This window comes from Micromys minutus (genome assembly GCF_963924665.1).
Source record: "Micromys minutus genome assembly, chromosome: 2".
Lineage (NCBI taxonomy): Eukaryota > Metazoa > Chordata > Mammalia > Rodentia > Muridae > Micromys > Micromys minutus.
In genome coordinates this window covers 3,854,523-3,876,821 of record NC_137971.1, presented here as the reverse complement: position 1 = coordinate 3,876,821, position 22,299 = coordinate 3,854,523, and the positions used below count along the sequence as shown (strand labels likewise).

The 22,299-nt window shown below is 46.1% G+C and overlaps 1 protein-coding gene across 1 annotated transcript in view; it reads right to left on the bottom strand.

The window, feature by feature from the left end:
* ABLIM1 (actin binding LIM protein 1) overlaps positions 1–22,299 on the bottom strand; it is a 194,342-nt gene that overhangs the window by 15,951 nt on the left and 156,092 nt on the right. The window contains exons 10-15 of the mRNA XM_080912595.1: positions 15,914–15,991; positions 15,189–15,344; positions 11,929–11,964; positions 9,461–9,590; positions 2,127–2,231; positions 546–593 (exon numbers count right to left, since the gene is read on the bottom strand). Of these exons, the coding sequence (XP_080768721.1) occupies positions 546–593; positions 2,127–2,231; positions 9,461–9,590; positions 11,929–11,964; positions 15,189–15,344; positions 15,914–15,991 (553 nt within the window). The remainder of the gene's footprint in view (positions 1–545; positions 594–2,126; positions 2,232–9,460; positions 9,591–11,928; positions 11,965–15,188; positions 15,345–15,913; positions 15,992–22,299) is intronic.

Sequence of the window (22,299 nt, the reverse complement as noted above, 5' to 3'; positions counted from 1 at the left end):
TATCTAAGTCTCTGGTCCTTGCAGATGAGAACACTAAAACAGAGAGAGTTTCTGCCCTTGAACTACACAGCCATATCTGCAGTATGGAACAGGTCCTGACTTGTTTCCCTGTCTACTACGGGGCTTGTGTCTCCTAAGAATTTTTGCAGGTAGTTCATTTTTACTAGCTTTAATTATCTAAACTAGTAGCAAGCTTATCAAATTCATTTTAAAAGTTGGTTAAATTATTTAATGGCTTTAAAAAGGAGGGGGGTTATGCTATTTGCTTTCCTCCAACCACAAATGCCCTTTTCCATGAACAGGATGATACAGTTTGACAGGCTCAGAACTGGGTTAGACGTTTCCTGATGAAGCCAAGTGCTCTCTACTAGGCAAATTGGCTTTTAAGTGAATATTTGCATCCTGTCAGATTATATGGACATACTATGCACTGTGCCCCAGCTTCAGTCACCCCCAAAGCAGCAGCAGGCAAGCCTTTCGGAAGACAGCCAAGAGGAGTACAGCTGACCCGGCCACTTAAAAGCTAAGGAGGAGAGCGAGTTTACCATGCTGTTTGTAGATGGGTGGTTTTCGGTAAATGTTGATCCCTTGATCTGTGGAAATGAAAAGCAAAGATGTGTGATTATGGGGACCAGCTCAGGAATGGAGAAAAGAACACAAACCCAAAGCAACAACAGGCAAACCAAAGAGTGAACCAAATCTGTAGACTCAGACAAAAACAACTCAGAGGGCCAACCTTTGTATTACAAAGACTGAGTACACCAGGGGAAAGGAGCACAGAAATGAGCCAGATCTACACGTACGCGACGTAGAAACCTTTGTAATACACCACAGCACATGAGGGTGCCTCTTATTCTGCAGCCGTTTAGTTCACATACAGACTTCACTGAACGTGGGATCAAAACAGCAGCGGAGACTCTGAGATGGTGAGGAAGACATAACGAATTTGGGGAAAAGCAATCCCCAAATTGCTACTGTCCAGAAATTGAGCCGCCAGGAGTTACTGGTGGCTCAATTTACTGTTTCATTTAATGAGAGGAGCAATGGAGACTATACATAGCAACACAGGGTGATCAACAAAGTCCTGATTCAGATGGACCAAGTTTCTGTTAAGAAGCAAGAAAGAGAAGAAAAAAGCAGTGCAAAAATTGCTACCCACATGTCTGCACAGACGCCATCCACTTATACCATCATTCCACTTTGACTAAAAGTCCCTGTCCTCCCAACACCCAGTTTTAGGCACTATACCTTGGAGGGGGAATTTTTCATATGAAAAACTTCAATTGTATGTAACGGTTTTTCAAGATTAATAGAAAAAAACATTTTAAAGAATGTCCTAGTTAATCCAATCTCACTCTACCTTTCTGATTTGCTGAATATATATTCAGAATTTAAAAGAGAACAAAACTGAATAGAGATTCTAGGTAGGCATAGCTATGGAAAATCTGGTGGTCCCAAAGGGCCTGTTGCTCTCATGGACTGAGCTAACCCTGAATGGGCTTTCCAGTTTTTGATGGCAAACTGTTATTTGAGCAGCTAGCACTGTGATTACGGAGCTAAAGCTTGCTGTGCTGAACTAAATTGCAAGATACTTTTGTGGGCTGTGGCATGACTTGCTTACTACATAGTACAGAAACACTGCCCAGATGAGACAATGTTACAACTCTTCAGGGACTCTCAGGTGTGTGTGGTTCAGTCTTCAGGATGAGAACACAGCTCCATGGCTCTTAGATACTTAGTTAATGACAGTGAACCACAATCTGACATCCTAGAAGCCACAATTATAAAAATTAAGATCTTAACCAAAACCAAAACTGTTTTTGTTGATCTTTACCCTCTCTCTGCCTCCTAGTCTCTTTAAGGTCATTGAGGGCTCGGTAGGCAAGCACTCATCCAGGTTTAATTTCCAGCCGTGAAAAAAAAAATCTTTTAAATTGAAAATGTAAGCCTTCAATTTGATCCCACCAACTTGAATTTAGACCCTTTGGAAGGCCAGATCCTGCAATTTAGTGTTTGTCGACCGTGTGTATCTTGATGAAGAAGAATGAGAAATGGAGACAGATGAGGTTACAAAACTACATTCTACACCGCAACAGGACACCAAGACACACTGTGTCAGCTCCTACCTGGAACATGGAAATGTTTAGGGGCCTGAGCGTAAGTTGGAGTAAGAGGGCGGCTGTCGGGCCGGTAGGGGAGAGGGGAGTTCCGGCCGCTGGACGGCTCATTGCCTCCAATGAGAAGAATGGAGAAAACAGAATGAGAGAGGGAGGTAAAGGAGAGCCACACATCAAAACTCAACACAATGGGCTGCAGGAAGGGAACGTCAGGAGGGCGAAACAGTGAAAACAAACTCAGTTTGTCAACTTGGCTTGCAAAGGTGGCATCCGGTTTAGTTTCCAAAGGGGAGATTTGGGTAGAACCAGGTTCAAAGCAGCTAGCAGCCAGGGAAGCACCATTCCAATTGCATGCAGTGGAGGCCATGAACTCCGCAAACTGATCAAATGCTAAGTATATGGGAGGAGGGAAAGCCATTGGCTCCTGATTCAGGACCAGTTGTCAGGTGCTTAAATCCCAAACATGTAGGTGGATGGGATGTGCAGCCCATGGCTCCAGATACAACTGCTTCCAGGCACAATGGGAGGGGCTGGCCATTAGAATATGTTTCTCTTGAGGCTAAGGCTGGGTACCTCGGTGGTCACCCAGACCTCTCCCTCACAGTATAAAGTAGTCTCATTACAGGCTGGGTTTCTGTTTACCCTGCTCTTAGATATAAAGATGGAGTCAGACCCCTCCCTGCCACACACTGGGAATGACTTAGACCTCCCTTTGCATTGCTCCCTATGGCTAATGAACTAATCACTAGCATACTAACTGAACACCCAGTCATGACCAGCACAAGTCAGGAAAGGAGAGAGATTCCTACTTCTGCTTCTCTGATCTCCCTACCCTGGCTACACTCACAGGACTGATGTGCTAGCTTGGGCCGGAGACTTGGGCTCTGTCAGTTCTTCAGGAAGCTCCTTAGAGAACAGAAAAGGGCCCAGGTGAGTTGGAAGCAATGATCTAGAAATCCAGGACACACAGACACACCCTTCTTCCCTCCTGTCCATAGGAACACAGGGAAGAACGTATGAAAAAACCAGGAAATGAGCTCATCTGAGCAAGCATCATGTCCTAAGAGAACACAGCAGAACATGAAGGACTATCAAAAGCTATGGTGTTGCATGTAACTTTTGCTACCTCCCCTAAGCTTCAGAAACAGGCCATGCTACCAGCCTCCCACCATACTTTCCCTCAACTCCACAAATACACAAACACACATGTTGTTCATTTTCAACTTCCTTTTTGACACAATTGCTGGGCATTATTAAACTCTGCAGCTAGCATGCCCTTATCAATACTCTTGGCTTCACACCTCCCACCTGCCCTAAACTTTAGTTGCTCGGTTACATCTAGTCCCAGCTAAACATTCCCAAGCACCCACCTATAGGAATGGCCACCGCTGCTCCTCCCAAGATCACATATGGCTGCTTGGCTCTCCCTCTCTCTCTTTCTCTCTCTCTCTCTCTCTCTCTCTCTCTCTCTCTCTCTCTCTCTCCCCCCCCTCCCCTTCTTCCTCCCCCTCCCCCCTCTCTCTGGAGCATGGCAAACTCCATTTTTCCTCTCCTTGCCTCCAGGGACTTGGAAATCCCACCTATCTGTTCTGACCAGCAATTGGTCCATGGCATCTTTACTGACAGATCATGAACCAACTGAGGAACAGGACCTTAGCCTCAGAACCACCCCTACACTATGAGATTATTAATGTGAATTGCTTTTACTGCTATTTCTAGAAGTGTTTATTCAAGATACAGATCTGGAAGAATCTGCCTGTCTCTGCTTCCCCCATGCTGTGGTTACAGACATGCACCATCATGTCTGACATTCTCATAGGTGCAAGAGCTCTGAACTTAGGTCCCTACATTTGTATGGCCCACATTTTGCCTGTGCCCAGGCTCTTGACCAGGACTTGGAGACCATGTGTGTCTCTTTCCTTGCCCTTGTACTTTCTCTGCCTTAACCTAAAGCTTTACTGGATTCCAAAGGTGGACCTGGAGGTCCCTAGACCCTCTGTGTTACATTTCCCAATGTGTTCAGACCTCCTCTGTCTGCCTTTACCACCGCTCACCTCTTCCACCAGGTACAAAGAACCCAGGTTCAATTCTCAGCACCCATATGGCAGCTCATAACAGTCTGTATACATGGCAAAGGACCAATAGAAAATAAAATGAAATACGATAAGATGAAAAAAAATTTAAAAATCACAATTGGACTCTGGATAGAAAGAAAACAGTGGCGGTTCCACAACAGTCTCTGGTTTGCTTAGCATCTAAACAAGCTAAGTGCATGCACAAGAGAAAGTATCCCCATTTAGAAGGCACATCCATCACCATCGCCATCCACAGGTTGGCTTTCAGTGATCTCAGGTAAGCCAGCAAGAAGTTACTAGTGCATTTGCTTTCCTGATTCTTAACTCTTAGCATCTTCCTTGGCAACCTAATAACCCAAACCATCAGTCCTGGGAGACTGCCACTCAACTATATTTGATCCAGACATTTCCCTTCATTATAGTGCCACTAGATCTTTATTGACTAAGTCTAAAGGGTGTGAGTTTGCTGGGGTGCTCCCTGGCTCTCAGGGTGCTTGATCATATTCTATGATTGTTTGGGGTGAAGCTCAGTGCTGGCAGCCTCTAGATTTTTATGACAGAGTTCCAAAATCGTCTCTTCTAATCGAAAACTTCAGCAATGATTAGTTTATTTTTAGGTAACATTGGGTATATGCTTACCTCAGAGCAGCACTATCTAAAGCAGTGGTTCTCAACCTTCCCAATGCTGCAACCCTTTAATACAGCTCTTCGTGTTGTGCTGACCCCCCATCACAAGATATTTTCATTGATACTTTATTACTGTACTTGCTGCTGTTATGAATTATAATATAAATATTTGTGTTTTCCAATGGTCTTAGGAGCCCCTGAGAAAGAATCATTTGACCCCCAGAGAGGTCATGACTGGCAGGTTGGGAGCTGCTGATCTACAGCATAAGAAGAATGATCTATGCAGCCTTCCTGTTCACAGCCTCTGGGGCATGGGACGCACTGTCTAGGGTGACAGACAGAGCACAGGCTTCTGCAGGCACAGAACTGAATGGCCCAGACAGGACTTTGTGATACAGAAAGAGGCCGCAAGGCTGGAGGGTCACTCAGAGTGTAACATCAGGCCGCTGGTATAGAAAATGGATGGGGAAGTCAGTGAGGCAGGCACAGCCTATGAGAAGCACCAGCATTCAGCTCAGTGAACCCCAAGGGGCCTGGGCTACATGAAAGGAGGCCCAGGAGGTAGACTTGGCCAACCAAAGGAAGGCCTCCCACAGCCAGAGTGACAAAGGCTGGGTTTGTTTCTAGCCATGCGTTCCTGGGATGGTCATCTTTGCCCTGATGTGTACACATTAAAACAGAATACCACCACATAGTAGCCAGTTAAGCTTCAAGATCAAAGTAAGGCAAAGTCAGACATGATGGTTGATTGCCTACAACCCTGCCCAGAGGAGGCTGAGGTAAGCCTGGGCTACATAATGGGTTCCAGGCTAGCTTGGGGTGACTTTGTAAAACTCCCTTTCAAAAAAGAAAACATAAATTAAATGGACAGACAATGCCCCACTTGAAAAATATCTGTGGTGCAGCCCTTTCTGTTCTGAAGTCCTCAACAGTGGGAAACATTTCCCATGTACGTGGGAACATGCTTTTCAAAATAACTGAGAAGAAGGGCATGGCTCAGTGGTCAAGAGCACCTACTGCTCTTCTAGAGGTCCTGAGTTCAATTCCCAGCAACCACATGGTGGCTCACAACCATCTGTAATGGGATCGGATGCCCTCTTCTGGTGTGTCTAAAGGCAGCAACAATGTATCCATAGACATTAAATAAGTACATTTTTAAAAGAACTGAGAAGTGATCCCTGGGAGAATCTGGATGTAGCCACTCACTACCTTCAGTCATATAATTTTCTTTAGGGGAAAAAGAGTGCAACTTATTTTTATGTGTAGAATTGTTTGACTATATGAATGTATGTGTACCATGTGCATGCAGTATCCACACAGACCAGGAGAGGGCACTAGAGCCTCTGCTCCCCAAGAACTTGTGAGCTGCCATGTGGGAAGGTGCTGGGTACTTAATCCAGGCCCTCTGCCAGAGCAGAAAATGGGCTTCACCACTGAGCCCGAGATAACTACACACTGAATTCCTAGTATATCTACACTTAAGAAGGCAACCATTCCGAAGTCCAAGTAACCTAAAGACGAAAGCCTGGGTAGACTGACAGAGTGTTCAGGAACTAGAGAAGTATCCCATCTACTTAGCTACTCAGTCGAGACAGATGTGCAGGCACTGTGAACTGGGAACACAGAACCATTGACAACCATTTTCAGATCTGTGCTTGCCTCCACTTCCTCCCCCTGTTGCTGTTGGCTCATGTGGTTCAAATCAAGATGACTCAGCAAGTAAGCAACTCTGGGGATTCTTCACTTAAATGGCTTTTCGAAGCCTGCCATGGGCTCTCAGTTCCTGCAGGTGGACAGCCCAGGGCAGAGGATGTTACTGAAGCAGCGAGGATACACTGTATTCAACAAGGAAGCCAACAGACAGGGGTCCACACAAGGAGTAGAGAGAAGGGGTGCACTGGGTGGGAAGGACAGGAGGCAGAGCCTTTTATTCATCAGGTAGATATTAGGACAAATCAGAGGCAATTGCCCCAGAGGGAATGAGTGAGTGAGAGAGAGAAAGAGGGGTGTAGGGAGGGAGAGAGAGAGAGAGAGAGAGAGAGAGAGAGAGAGAGAGAGAGAGAGGCTACATTGTCCACACATGTCCATGTTATTCAATGGCTTATCACCATGAAGACTCATCATTATTACTTAATCCTGCTGTGTTTTACAGAAACATATCACAAATGAACCCCAAGAAAACTCCTATGTGTGTGTGTATGTGTGTGTATATATATATATATATTATATTTTGCCACTGATGCATACAAAGACAAAATAATAATATATATGTATCTAATCAGTATCTAATCAGTAGGAGATAGGTCTTAGTTCCGAAGTACACACCCCATAGCTTTGTACAGAGCTCTTGGAAACAATGCATCTCTTGGAACGTGAGATGCCATGCCAGCTCTAAGGCAGTTGGGGGCGGTGATGACACAGGCAGGCATGCTGATGGATAGGAAGCTCGGTGGCTCTAACTCTTGGAGATACACCTTATTAGCCTTGCCGGGGGAGCTAATAAATCTCCACTACACAGGCCAGGCACTTGCTGCCTGCGAGGCCTGCCTCCTTACCTTTGACATGGGGGAGGAAGTGGTGTCGGAAGGGGGGGTTGGGACGGGAGTCGCTGTGGGTGGAGCTGAAGCTGCTGGTGCGCAGGGGGGACCACCTGTGCACACCAGGAGACAAGAGCTCTGTACGCAGGGAACCAATCAGGGCAGGGCAATGTAGAAACAGAAAAGAAGAAAGAAATTAACACAGGAGCAGGGCAGGTGCCCGAGGTGGGGAGGACAGGAAGAGCGTTAATCAGGAATCTGAAAAAGGAGGAAGGTAAGAGGGTTAGGAACGGACCTGTGGAAGGGGCTAGGCAAAGGGTGAAATCTGCAGACAGCCCCAGGTGGACACAGACTCAATCTCTGGGAATAAATGGCTTGTTGAACATGCTGTCCGGGACACTGGCACGACACTGCCAACTACACGGCGCCAGGGCTGAGCATGGCATGTAGATTCAGCAGCCGCTTTGGAAGTGTGGTCGACAGACCGACTCTTGGAAGAGAGTGGCGACAGTGGACAGCCATTTCCAGAAACTTGAAACTTACACGCCAAGGTTGTTCTTTAGTTGCAGGCTGATCCCACTTTAAAAATGCATTTTATTTCCTATTTCTTATGGGTAAGAAAGTCTCCTTTGGATGAGCTGAGGAGGAAGTTACGTAGGATGCTGGTAGTGGCGTGGAGGAAGCCAGCTCAGAGGAGAATGGATCAGCAAAACTCAACCCAGTCTCAGGGAATTAAAATGTCATCCGGCATCCATAATTTACAGGGTGGATACTCGATTACAAAGACATTGTAAATATGTGATTAGGTTAACTTTTAGGCATCAAAAATGTCCATGATGAAGGAGACAGAGCTTTCTTCTGCCCACTATGGACAGGGCTTGTCAAGGAATAGCCTTGACAATGTGACAATGTCAGGGCAGGAGTTAGTGGTCTCAGCATAGGTCACATGTAGAACAGTACCAAACCTATTTCAAATTACCCAAAGATTAAATAAAAACTCATGGCTGGGTACCAATAAAATGACTATAGTTACATCCTGAAAAAGAATATCCTCAAAATGTTCATTCAATGTAATTTAATAAATACTAAAAAGAAATATGTTTAAGTCTATTTGTGTGTGTGTGTGTGGCACTGGGAATTGACTCCAGGGTCTCACACACGGTAAGCAAGCACCATACCAGGAGTCACATCCCAGTCTTGCCAAAACAACAACAACATCAAAAGTGTATCAATGGAGGATCTAGTAGTTTTCAATTCTCTATGACCTTGACAAGCCGCAGCCTTTCTATACTCTGACCATTCCTATCGGTTTTAATTCTTGAACATCTTATTTGTAAGCTAGCGTTTGCATTCGTTTGCCTGACCAGCAGCAGGAAGCTTAACATGGAGTCTTCTAGACGTGTAGAATCACAAACTCTTTCAGATGCTGCTCCACCACTGTCTCTCAGAGGACTCTGACTGTGCTGGGACTTGCATTCTGGTCCACACACAAGAGCTCCACTTACAGCCTCAGGAACTGAGGCCCCTAAACATCAGAGCACTTCATACCTGCTACCACAGGATAGCCACCCCATTCCTGAGGCTGATTTCAACTCTTGGGACTCGAAGTTGTCTCAAAGTGGGACACTCAGGCCTCGCTCTAGAAGGGGCTTAACCACACATGAACTCGGTGTAACTCTGCATGCTTGGGTGAAGGCTTTAAACTTTCCAACCAATGGCTAACACCAGATTTCAGAGGATGTCAAAACAAAACAAAACAAAAACCAACATCTCTTCTTTCAGAGATCTTTGTTTTACATTTCAGAAGAATGGGATTGTCGTCCAATTCTTTAAAAATATCCTTTTCTCTCAACAGGTCAAAAATGTAATTTAATAGCTCAGAGTGAACACAAAAATTAAACGACTGATTTTTCAAAGACATAATACAAAAGAAAGATGGACACCAGCTTTCACTTTGTTCTTCCAGAGGGCCAGGGATATTTAATGGACAGGTTTTGTTTGTTTGTTTGTTTGTTTGTTTAATATGCTGCCAATGGCGTGAGAAGAAAATCACACAGATACATATTTATTCTGTGGAGCAGATCCAGGGAAGAGCGATCCTTACCAGGTCGGTGGAAGTGCTGGGGCGAGCGTGATGTGGTCGGAGTGTAACTGTGACGGCTGTACACAGGGGAGTTGATGGAGCCCTGGCTGGTGGACCTGTGGATCATCCGATCCCGGATATCCTGATAACCCTGCAGAAAGGTTTGAGAAAGCGTGAGTCCAAAACATCTTCCCACAACTACTGGACATTTCTAAGTAAAACCCAGTCCACAGAGGTAGCTGGTGAAAGGCCATTAGAAGTGCCTTTGTTCAGCGTTCAGGGTTATAGTCAGTAAATATTCACGTGCATGGATACTCCATGGCTAATATGTTCTGCTCACAATCAATGGTCACTGCAGTTATTAAAATTTAAGGTATAAAACCTATAAATGCCAACAGTGCTAGAAGAGGAACAGTTCCCACAGTCACACTGGCCCTGTCATCTGAGGCTTTACTGTGTGTCCATCAGACCCTGTAATGGTTTGTCTTCACTGTCAACTAAACAGATTCACGATCACTGTGGAAAACACATCTCTGGGTATGTCTGTGAGGGTGTTTCTAGGGGATTTAAGTCTTTGAGGAAGAAAAAAGACCATCCTGAATGTGGTGGCACTGTTCCACAGGCAGGGGTCCTTGACTGAACAGCAGCAAGACAGGGAGCTGAGCACCAGCCTTCATCTCCTCTCGGGGTGACCAGCTGCCTCCTGCTCCTTAGCCATGACTTTCTCACCCTGAAGGACTGTCAGCCACAACAGGCTTTCCCTCCCCTGGCACTCCCTTCACGCCACTGCTTTTTCGGAGTGTTTTATTGCAGAAAAGAGAAAAGCACCCCAAACAGACCTGCAAGCAGTAAGAACAGTAGATCCTGGGATACTACAAGCCCCTGGTTGTTTTCTGGTAAAGCAAAGGCACTAGCAAGTCCTGGACCCACGCCCTGACAAGCAGCAGGAACATACAGCGCTTACTTCTGAGCCAAAGCCCACACACTAAGTAAGCTCTTGTGTCAAGGCCTCCTGGTGTTTCAGACTCTTTTGGGGACATAAAAAGTTGATGTTCCTGAGAAACAAGTTGGTGGTTTCCTAAGATAATTAACTACTTCTCAGCCTTGGAAACGGCCCAAGGAAATAATTGTACACCTTTGTGATACCATGGGGGCAAACCTTTGTATTGCGCCCTCAACAAGTTGAAGAATAATGAAGAAATTACAGTATATCAGTTTCATCTAATGTGACAGTGTTGGAGTATTACCCATGTCCAAACTCAAAAAAGGGTGCATTAGGCAACAGGCACAAAACAAACAAACAAACAAACAAAACAAAAACCCACCTGTTTGTACAAAGGTATGATTAAAAATAGGTAAAAATAAGCAACCTGAAGAGTTCAAATAGGGTTTTCCTTCCAGGACTTGCTGTACTGTGAGATTTTTGCCTGGCACAACACAGCGAGAATTTGAAGGACCCCCCCCTCCTGCCCCCCAACAGTAGCTACAGTAACAGCTTAGTAAGAACTAAGTTAAGGACTTAGTAAGAAAGGCTCTGGGAGCTTAACAGCAAGCAGCAGGGGGTCCAGGGTCTGTCCTAATTGCAACAAAGTAATCATCAAACCTCCTGGTTGATGGCATCCACTTTGAAGCTGGTCAAATGCAAATGTAAAAGGCTGCCAATGGGTGGCCAGCACTAGGTATTGTTTACAGCACTGGGTCAGAAACAAACAAACAAACAAACAAACAAACAAAAAAAGCCACAGACTTTCCATCTCAGATTTGAGAGAAGCTCCATTGTGATCAGTTTGATAAAGTATCCAGCAAGGCTAGATGGGGGCGGAGGATCAGGAATTCCTGCTTGGGGGCTGGAGAAATGGCTCAGTGGTTAAGAGCAGGGACAGCTCTTCCAGAGGGACTGAGTTCAATTCCCAGCAACCACGTGGTGGCTCACAACCATCTGTAATGGGATCCGCTGTGTCTGAAGACAGCTACAGTGTTCTCATATACATAAAATAAATAAATCTTTAAAAGAAAAAAAGAGAGGTTCAAGCTTCTCCTCTGCCACATGGTGAGCTCAGGCCAGCCTGGGCTCCATAAAATGCTATTAAAAAGGGGGTGGGGGGAAGCTGTGTGGCTTTGGATAAGCCCAGAAGAGGTGACCACCCAAGAAGTGCTTCAGCTTAGAGATTATGCTATAATGACTCCAGCCGTGCTTACTTATGTCAGAGTCCGTATCACGGAAGTGCAGGTCGACAGGGGCCAAGAGACCCACACTGGACAAGGGCTTCAGTTCCTGCAGATGTGTCCTGGCTATTGATCCTACCCGCAGTACAGGTCTGGATTAGGAGCCACTTTTACTCTCTTGTTTCTCTATGTGCTGCTGTCACACGGTCTTTGCAAGCATGGTAATCAACGCTTCTGTCCCTTAGTACATATATGCTTTTCAGGCACAGACAAGGTCCAAGCCACTCCCAGTCCACCCACTAATCCGGCCAAACAATACTTACTTCTGCAGACGGAGTCGGAGACAAAGTCCTTGGAGACTGGAAGAAGAGAATTTTAAGTCAGTGCATCAGTTAACTGTTTTGAGGATGGTAAAAGCATCATTGCAAATACACAGGTCGCCTTCCGCCTTCTACCTTTACTCAGTGCACAGGGGGCTGATGGGAAGTGCCAGCAAGGTTCCCAGGGGACCTAAGAAGCACGGCTTTAATGACAATATTGTGGGACTGGCTGGAATACTTTCCTTACATGTCTGGCTGTTTATGATATAACCATGCATTTTGTAAAATTGTTACTCCATTTTCTAACTAATTCAGAGCCACAGCAATTACACATTCCTCCACTGTCTGTTGTTTTGGGTTGATTGGCGTCTACTGTCATCAAGAGGTGAAGTGCTGTTAGCCCAGGACCTTTGCACTAGCATCTCCTCCGACACTGGTACTTTTTAGATGGCTACAGAGTTCACCCAACTTCAGTGAAGTCTGGGTTCAAACTCACCTCACACTTCATGATCTCCATTCATACTTCCCACCATTGCAATGACTTCCTGCCATCTACTTTCCTTCATCACATTAGATTCCTATGATTCCCTGTTCACACTTTTCCTCCTGTGACCCCCACTCACACTTTTCTTCACACCTCCTGTGACCCCCACTCACACTTTCCATCAAACCTCCTATTACCCCATTCACACTTTACTTCACACCTCCTGTGACCCCCCACTCACACTTTTTTCACACTTCTTGTGACTCATTCACACTTTCCTCTACACTTCTTGTGACCCCTGCTCACACTTTCCTCCACACCTCCTGTGACCCTCATTCACACTTTCCCTCACACCTCCCATGAGCCCCCATTCACACTTTCCTTTTCTGCACTAAACCCCCTGCCATTTCACTGCCTGACTGCTTCTTTGCTGACTGGCTCCTGCTTGACTCTGTGTACAACCATATATTCCCGGTGACGAGGGAGGGGACTGAAGGACTTTCTGGCGAGAGTGAAATGTTTACAATCAAATCCAGAAGGCCTTTAACTAGAACTATAGACAGAATTTCAGAGGGCTTGGCCTGAGTAAGGTATGGGGCGGAGCACCTCCTGCTTTTAGGATTTGTTCCTCTCCCGTGTTCTTAGTCAGCTGACAGCCTGTCTTACTCACCAAGCTTCCTTATGATCCTCAGGCGCCACAGCCTAACTCTAGGGCTCAGAGTTTTGATGGGTAAGTTTTGATGGCCTTCCTAGAGAGAGGCTAGGCATGACCTTGCCAATGGTCGGCTTGATCCACCCACTCACATACTTTCTAAATATGCTAATGATTACATCAATTTTAAGTTTACTCTTTGGGTGTGAGTGTGTATATGTGTGTGTGTGTCTGTATACATACATGCATGTGTGTAAATATGTGTGATTTGTATGTATACATGTATGTGTGTATAAGTAATATGTGTGAGTGTATACATGTATGTGTGTGTCTATATATGTGTATATGTGTAAGTGTATACATATATTCATGTGTGTGTGAACTGTGTCTATACATGCATGCATGTGTGTAAGTGTATACATGTATGCATAGGTGTATGACTTATGTGTATACATGTGTGCATGTGAGTGTGTATAATGCATGCATGTGTGACTTGTATGTATACATGCATTCATGTGTGTATGAGTGTGAGTATATACATGCATGTGTGACTCGTGTGTATACATGTGTGCATATGTGTGTGACTTGTGTGTGTACATGTGTGCATGAGTGTGAGTGTGTGAGTGTATACAAGCATGCATGTGTGTGAGTAGGTCAGAGGTCAATGTCAAGTGTCTTTTTCAACTGCTTTATGTTTTGAGACAGCTCTCGATGGACCTGCTGCTCACTGGTTCACACTTGCTGGAGATCAGACTCCAGAAATCCTTCTGTCTCCACCCCCCAGCACCAACATGACAGATACATGCTGCCAATCTGGGTTTTTTATGTGGGTCCTGGGAACTGAACTTAGTCCTCATGTTTTGTGGCAAGCACTTCCTGACTGAGCTATCTCTCCGTCCCTTCTGTGTCTTTAAAATAACACACGGCTCTACAAAATAAGTGTATCAACTGACGAAGAAGTAAGAGACTAGCTTGCGATATGTACTCAGTGGCTAGACCCATGCATCCGAAGGAAGCCAAGTGTATCAAATTTCTGTCCCCAAAAGGCATCCTCTGTGCACACAGAAAGCCATAGGCCACACTCTAGATTGTCACATAACAGGGGACTGTGAGAACCGGTGGGTGTTAGCATTTTTATCAGCTGTCAAGTACCTGGCCTAATCTAAGGGTCTCACTCCTTATGGAAAACCTGACAGGTCTACTTTTTAAGTCCTGAGTCGGCTGTAACCGCCAGATTCTGAACTTCATGTCTAAGCCAAATTTATACTTGATACTTTTCTTGCTCCAGAGGGAGCTACTGGGAGAACACAGAACAGAAACACACAACAATAGTAACCCACAGACAGACAGACACATCCACACACACACATACTACCCAAGAGAGCCATGGGTGCACCCAAGGTGCACACAGCCACATGCACCCTTAAAACCACAAAAACCCCAACATTTCCCTTTTGCAGATATGTCTTGAACTTAAAAAAAAGGAGACACCTGGCCACTGACTGGAAGGCCAGTCTTTACGTACTTGTTTAGAAAGTTTCCCTGACCCCTGCCTGACCTCTGGATCTCGGAAATCCAGAGGTAGCTAACAGCCCAGGCCAATCAACTGCCTGTCGATGCAGTACAGCAAGTAAACCACCAGGTGGCACTATGGGAAAATGCAAGTTTCTTGCCAGACTGGGGACCTTAATGCAGGCTGTGCTCCAGAATAAAACCCAGCTTAGGAATAAGCAAAGAGGAGGAATAGTTATAAACACACAACGTTACTATAAAACAATGAATACTGGTGTGCGTGTCTAGGAACAAACCGAAGCAAGTCACCACATTGTCATGCCTTCTGGGGGAGCACTGTTGAGACAGGATTTTCCAAGCTCCTGCTGTGTCTCAAGGGCTAGCATGGCCCACGTACCTGAAGCGTTTGGTTCATCTCATGCAAGTCTAGGCACCGAGGGTACTACAGACTCCAATCTGCTCTAAGCTTGGCTGGAGGGCCCAGTCAAATCCACTACCTGGTAATAGCTCTCTGCATAGAGTCCAATCAGGCTGCGGATGACACCAGCTTAAGCAATGCGTAAAGCAGCAAGGGCCTGGCCACCATGCTGTTTGCAACTCCTGGGGATCCATTACCTCTCCAAGGCTCTGTCTCTCCTGCTTGTCCTCATAGCCTGATGTGTAGAAGGGTTCATAGGTGATGAGGTCCGGGCGCTCAATGTCATAGATCGCCTTGACCTTGGGGATGGCCGCTAAGTCCTTGTAATCCAGGATTTCATTGTCTACTCTTGCCTAGCAGAGTTAAACAGAGAGAAAAGTTAATCCTCTACTTCATTTTGTTGAGAAATTATCCTCAGTGCCATTTACACCTTGTTTAAAATGGGATTCTTGGGACAAGCCAAAAACCTAATAGCAAGCCTCTATTAATCACGCTTAAAAATAAATCATCATCAAAGGCTTAGGAAATGTTGTGTGTAGAATTCAGTGAATAAAGAAAAATGTCAACCTTCAAAATAGTTTCTTAATACAGAGAGGGGGAAAAACACCCTTCAAATAAATGGTCAATAAATCCTTGCAGATAGCTGAATATAAGTACTGCATATTGAATAAACTAAATATGTAAATATCTTTGTGGCAGACTTCAATAACACCAGCAGCAACATTATAAAATGGGCAATTAAATCTGCACACACGTTAGGCGCAACAATCTTTTAAGCCCTATATCATGTGTCTGCACCTTCGAGATCGTCTAACGGGATCAGAGACCCCTGGGAGCTTCCTTTCTTAGACTCTCCATCTGACTGTTCCAATCCTCAAAGTCACCTGCTCCCCAAAGTGTCCCTTCTGGAAATGATACTTACATAGATGGTGTGGCCTGGTGAGCCAGGGATGCTGGAGCCTGGTCTAGAATAGATACTTTCGGAGGAGGTCCTGGTGGGCTGTGAAGAAAGAGCGAGTGGCCTGTCAGTCAGACTTCTGAGCATGCTCTCTATAAACAGCGAGTGGCCTGCCAGACTTCTGAGCATGCGCTCCAGAATCCAGAGCAGCCCAGGTACCCAAGCTTCATGGAAAACTCAACCGGCTAAGAAAGGAGACACCCGTGAGCATGGTGTAGGATGACGGAAGGCACACGCTTAACGGAACGGGCCTGAAAACCAGTGTTAAGGTGGCGTCCGTGGCCCTTCCTCTCCCTGTCCCTTACAGAACCTCGGGCTTGACCTTGGAGCGTATCGTGAAGTTCTGCGTTTCAGCCCAGTTCCGTGCCAGCCCGGCATCCCAGCGCTAGTCTTCAGAACCCTGGCAGAGCTCCCCGCTCACCTCGGCCCTCCCCATGCCCTCTTGGCACTAGGGGGTTACTTTAATAAACCCTGTCACTGTGCTGCGTTTGCCTCGGTGGTCAATTTAGTGTGAAACCAAACTGCTAGGGCCTCGGTATCAGGTCCCTATTTTCTACCTCATTTGTCACCTGTCTCCTCAAGGGCAAGCCTTGTGTCCCTGCCTCAGCCTTTTATCCTGGCTGCTCCACTGCCCGACCCTGCTCTTCCCACCAGCTTTCCCTGGCTGGTTCATTTTCTTCCCCCACCCTTAACTTGAACTCGTCCCCTCAGAGGGCCCCCACTTCTTCCTCAATCCGCAGGCCATCCCTTTGCTACCGTCTCTCGTATTTTCTCCACGAATAAATTCCTGACGAGGACTTTGTTGATTTCTTTACACCTGTCTACCGCTCTTGTTAGCATTGCCTCATCCCCCTTTACTAGAGACACCGTGAATACTTGTGGGAAAGAAAGAGCTATTGTTTATTTGTTTATGACATGGGCTAAGTCTAACCCCTGAGGTATGAGGGGTGGTGAGCCCCTGGGAAGGTGGAAGAGGGTGGGTGTGGGGCAGGATTGGTGGCTCTTCATCTCTGGCTGTCATGTTCTAAAACATTCTATAAGGAAAGCAAAGCCCTGGTGAAAGTCTTCCTCTTGTCTGCCGACCTGCTTCCCGGTGAGTGACGTCTAAGAGCTGAGACAGAAACAGGCCCTTTCTTCTCTGACACAGCGGCTTCAGTCCAGTGCCTGAACAGGGCAGAAAGTGCCCAGAACATGTACTCAGGGCACTGAGTGGCTCGTGTCTAAAGCAAGGCCCACAAAGACAACCTGGTCGGACTCACTGTGAAAGGCAGGGCCGGGCAGAGGCTGAGCTGCTGTTCTCCAGTTGTCCGGGACTTTGTGAAGATGGTAGGAGAAATCACGGCACAGCCAGGAGGAGGTGTGCCTGAAGACTTGACAAGCTGGGCTTTCTCCCCAACACCTGCCATGTACCCGTGTATTCCTCTAATTGTGATTAGACAGACAGGTCTCCAGGAACAATGGATCTCACTGTGAAATATCCCACATCTCCTAACATCGCTCAAATATGTCTGGTTTCAAGATCCATTTACTAGCCCAAATACAGATACAGCACAAGCAAAATATAGGCCCCTTAAAGAAAAAAAGTTGTCCTTTATAAGGGCTGAACACAGTCATGCACACATGAATGTGTGTATGTGTGTTTGAGGGGTAATGCACGTGCAAATGTGTTCACATGCATACATGTGTGTGTCTGTGTGCATGTGTGTGGAGGTGGTAATGCACATGCAAAGGTACTTGCTCATGTGGTGTGTGTGTGTGTGTGTGTGTGTGTGTGTGTGTGTGTAGGATAATGTACATGAAAATATGTTTGCTCATGTGTGTGTGTATGGATGTGTAGGGTAATACTCATGCAAATGTGTTTGTGGGTGTAAGTGTGTGTGTGTGTGTGTGGAGTGACGTGCACATGTGTGTGTTCATATGAAGGCCAGAGGACAACCTTAAACATCATCTTTAGGACTGCCATCTGCCTCCTTTGACACAGCTCTCCTCATTGGTTTGCAGTTCACATGAGAATCCCCCCTTTGCCTTCCTATCGACGCTGGACAAAATACAGCGACATGCACCGTGTCCAGGTTACAGTCTGCTTCTAATTAAGTTGCACTTTTAAATCCTGGTGATGCAAGGTTTTCTTTTTAAAAGCTCTGCTCTCCAACTTTTCTACTCAGATGAACTAAGAAGGCAGAACTCCCAACAACTAAGTCTCTGGGGCTGGATGGGAGCGGAGGCAGGGGGCTCCAGGCACTTAGCCAGGTACATGCAGGTGGTCGATATTTCCCTGACTAGTCTCAGATCATAAGGGGCGGAGTTACTGACTGAGAATATTCTCTTCACGTGTGAGATGCATAGACCAGGCTACCTGCAAGTGGCTGCAGCTACAGAACTTAGGACTCATGTGTCACAGCTTGTCAGGGGATCTGTCACAGCTATAGGCCACTTCCTGCCTAGAGTTGTCAACATCCTTCTCTCCCTGAGGACCCTGGGTGGGGACTTAAGTTCCATCCTATGCAGTGACTTCTGCCGTGGTTCACCTGCAGCAGCGAACACCGTGTCCTGTCAGCCACATGGTTGCTGGTTTGCTGCTCCTTGGAGTCTGCTTAAGGCTTGAGCAACAGTGGTTTTTGCCATGGTAGGTTGGAGATTAGAGTATACTCCTTTAGGAAGGTAAAATTTTTAAAGCTGAGCAATCCTCTTTGGAGTTTTTAATCCTAAATGTTAAGAACCTATTTTATTATTTTATTTTATTGTTCTTGGAATTGAAGTAACAGCTCACGCCCGAGAGGCTGCTACCAAACCCTCTACTATCTTACATTCCTAGAAGGAGCCTAAGTAGCCCAGGCTGGCCTTGAATTCATAATCCTTGAAGAGCCTCCGGCCAGGTCACAAACTTGGCTCTGGCAGGCCTTGCTCTTTGCCTTCGTTCCCTCCACCTTGCTAAAAATCGTTAGATTACGTTCCTAAAGCAAGCCTCCCAGGTCTGTATACCCTTATTCGGCCATTTCTTCTTCTTGAAGCCCACTACGGAGGTTCCACTATCAAAGTAATTTAGCCCAGCAAGGCGGGACTAATAAATGCACCCAATTAAAATTAAACAGTCCATCCTAACCTGGGGGGTTCCTGCTTAACCTTTATAAGCTGCCATTTGCCTATGGGCCATGTCTCTCTCCTGTCTCCTCCCTATAGGCAGTTCCTTGTCCCTTCAGGACAAATACCCCTGCCCCTGATCCCCTTTTTTTTAATATACAATTCTTTTTTAAAAAGATTTATTTATTTTATGTATATGAGTGTGCTGTAGCTGTCTTCAGACACACCAGAAGAGGACATCAGATTCCATTACAGATGGTTGTGAGCCACCAAGTGGTTGCTGGGAATTGAACTCAGGACCTCTGGAAGAGCAGCCAGTGCTCTAACCGCTGAGCTACCCCTCCAGCCCCTCTCCCCATTCTTCTATCTTTGTCTTTTATTTCCTGCCCTATGTCCCTCCAGGGCAAATAAATCTTCTTTGTGCTGAGAACTTGGTCTTGGGGACCCTGGTTTGACACCTATCCTTTCAAAAGTCCTTTTGCCTCAACTTCCAGAAATTTACATTCAATTACAAACATCTAAGATTTTATAATTCATCATATTATTAAAACAACATCCTCCAAGTCAAAATCAAAACAAAAAACCAAAAACCCTCTTCCTCTTTCTCCAGCTTTGTCCCCCTCCCCCAGGGAATACGAGGTTCGGCACTGTGACTAAGACAGTTCCTGATGGCCTCGGTTCTTTAAATGTCGCACAATACCACCCAAGTCAAAATTCACTTCAACCTGGAAGCCCTCATCTTCTGAGCGCTGTGTCTTCAAAAGCCCTTCTTTATTATTAACCTCCAGTGTCCCTCACTGGGTGGCAACTAAGTCCCACAGATGACCCACGTTTTGCGTGTTTTAATTATTTAACCTACATTACTCACTGCAACTCAGATGCCCAGTGTCCCCTGGGTGACCTGGTATGAACTGGATTCACTAACTCATTGGTCAGCAACTTTTGTTTTTAGTTTGCCTTCCAAGTGTTCAGATGGAAAAAGAAATACTCTCTTGTCTGTAGTACACAAATATAACACACACAGAGGTGACTTCAAATAGTACCCCAAAGAACGCCCATTTTCCTCCCTCACTCAGAAGAGGAGACCTAACAGCTGCTGAAAGCAAAGGCGTTTGTTTACGTTTAAAAAACACTGTCTCTACACAGCACAAAACCAGCAGCTTACAAGCCTGAGTCAGAAAAACAAAGTTAACTTTTATGCTAAGGTGGGGTGGGTAGGAGCCCAGAGGTAGATAAAGGAACATAAAAGGGCTGCGATCTCTTGAAGTGTTTTTCCAATTAGATTAGGCAGATAGTTAAAACCTCTGACTGCAGGAAGAAGGAGCCTTCCTCCCCAGGGACCCCAGTTGCACAAAGCTGTCCTCAGTCAGCCTTTCAGGAAGGACGTTTGCTCTGCTTTGGGTTTCCCACACTCACTTTTGATTTCGGAAAGATGCTGTGGTTTTGTTTCTTAAATGGAGAGAGACAACCCCCGGGAGAGCAAAACACTGTGTAGTCACCTCTCTGCAGCTAGAAGGCTGGAAAGGCTATAGGGGTAAGTCCTTCAAAAGCCTTCTAACTGTCTGTCAGTCTGTGCGACAGTAGCCCGAGGAGGATTAAGTGAAAGAAGTTTTGGGGATTCCACCCTGTGTTTAAAGCATTAAGCACTTACCAGAACTCTGGATTTGTAAGTGGAGAAATGACATCGCCACTCACTTTCCTGGAGAGAGCTGGAAAGCCCTTTGCTGCCCCACCACCCACCCCCTTCAGCAGTCACCGGGATGTATGGCTTCCCACCTCCTCCTAATGCCATGCTCTAAGAAGGTGAGAGAAACTACAGGGTAACCAGATCAAAGATCTTAGGAGCACCTAGAAGGGCTACTGGAGGAAGGTATGCAAGGGCTTTATATAAGGGGTGCTGGGGTTGACAGTACCTGCCTGGGATTTTTGTTGGAGTTCACTAGACAGGGTGGAGACAGATGCTGCAGAGGAAGGAAACCTTTTAGAATCTGCACACACTACATACAAGGAAGAGGTGAAGTGGACGCCATCAGGGAAAACCATTTGTGCTTGGGGAAGATGAAGGAATAACCCCAGGGCACACACACACATCAGCATGGCTGTCTCTGTGGGACTGTCTGCTGACCAAACACCAGCAATGAGGTGGGGGATACTGCAGTGACATTAATGAGACCACAAGCTGAGTGGCTTCCTTTTTCTACACGCACACAAAGCCTTGAGCAGCCACCTCCTTGGGAAAATACACATTGAGAATCAGTTTTTGGTCCGTCATAAATTTGCGAGACCTTTACAACACCGCGGGCAAATGAATGAGTTCCAGAAGGGAAACTGCCTCACACCCATTTGGTAGCTTGGGCAATTCATGACTTTGCCTTCAATGAGCAGCAGCAGGAAAGCCATTTCTAAAATGAATGCAAGTGGGGATGGAGAGATGGATCAGTCCTTAAGAGCACCGACTGCTCTTCCAGAAATCTGAAGTTCAATTCCCGGCAACCACGAGGTGGCTCACAACCATCTGTAATGGGATCTGATGCCCTCTTCCGCCCTTTTCCACTGTGTCTGAAGACAGCTACAGTGTTCTCATAGACATTAAATAAATAAATGTTAAAAAATAAATTGGGAGAGATGGCTCAGCGGTTAAGAGCACTGACTGTTCTTCCAGAGGTCCTGAGTTCAATTCCCAGCAACCACATGGTGACTCACAACCATCTGTAATGGAATCTGATGTCCTCTTCTGGTGTGTCTGAAGACAGCTACAGTGCAGTCATATACATAAGTAAATAAATTTTTAAAATAAAAAAACTAAATTGATAGATTGGCAGGCAACCCGCGCCAGGTTATTACACACTCGGCCACAAGAATGCAGTGTGCTCCTGGTGTCATGAGTCAAATGTTTCTGCTGCTCCCATGGCACTAATTCCTCCAAGTAACCAATCAGAGCCCGTTTCCTTTAAGTGTGCCTTCATTTGTATTTACCTATAATTTAGAGGGAGAGAAGGAGTGAACCTCTAAACGTAAACTTTAAAAATGACTTCCGCGTTAGGTGACTGTACTGCAGCAGAGCGGGGCTCAGTTCTGGGGTGCGGAGTCCTGGCTGTTCCCAGAGGGAAGGAGTGGCCGCCTCGGACGGCAGCGCCTCCTCATTTACACGGTGCCAAGACCATGCAGACCTGAGAACACTTAGAGGCCTAAGGCCCTGAGCAGCTGCAGCCCGTGACAGCTCACAGGCCTCTGAAAGATGCTGGTGAGCAACCCTCATCTCTTGTCAC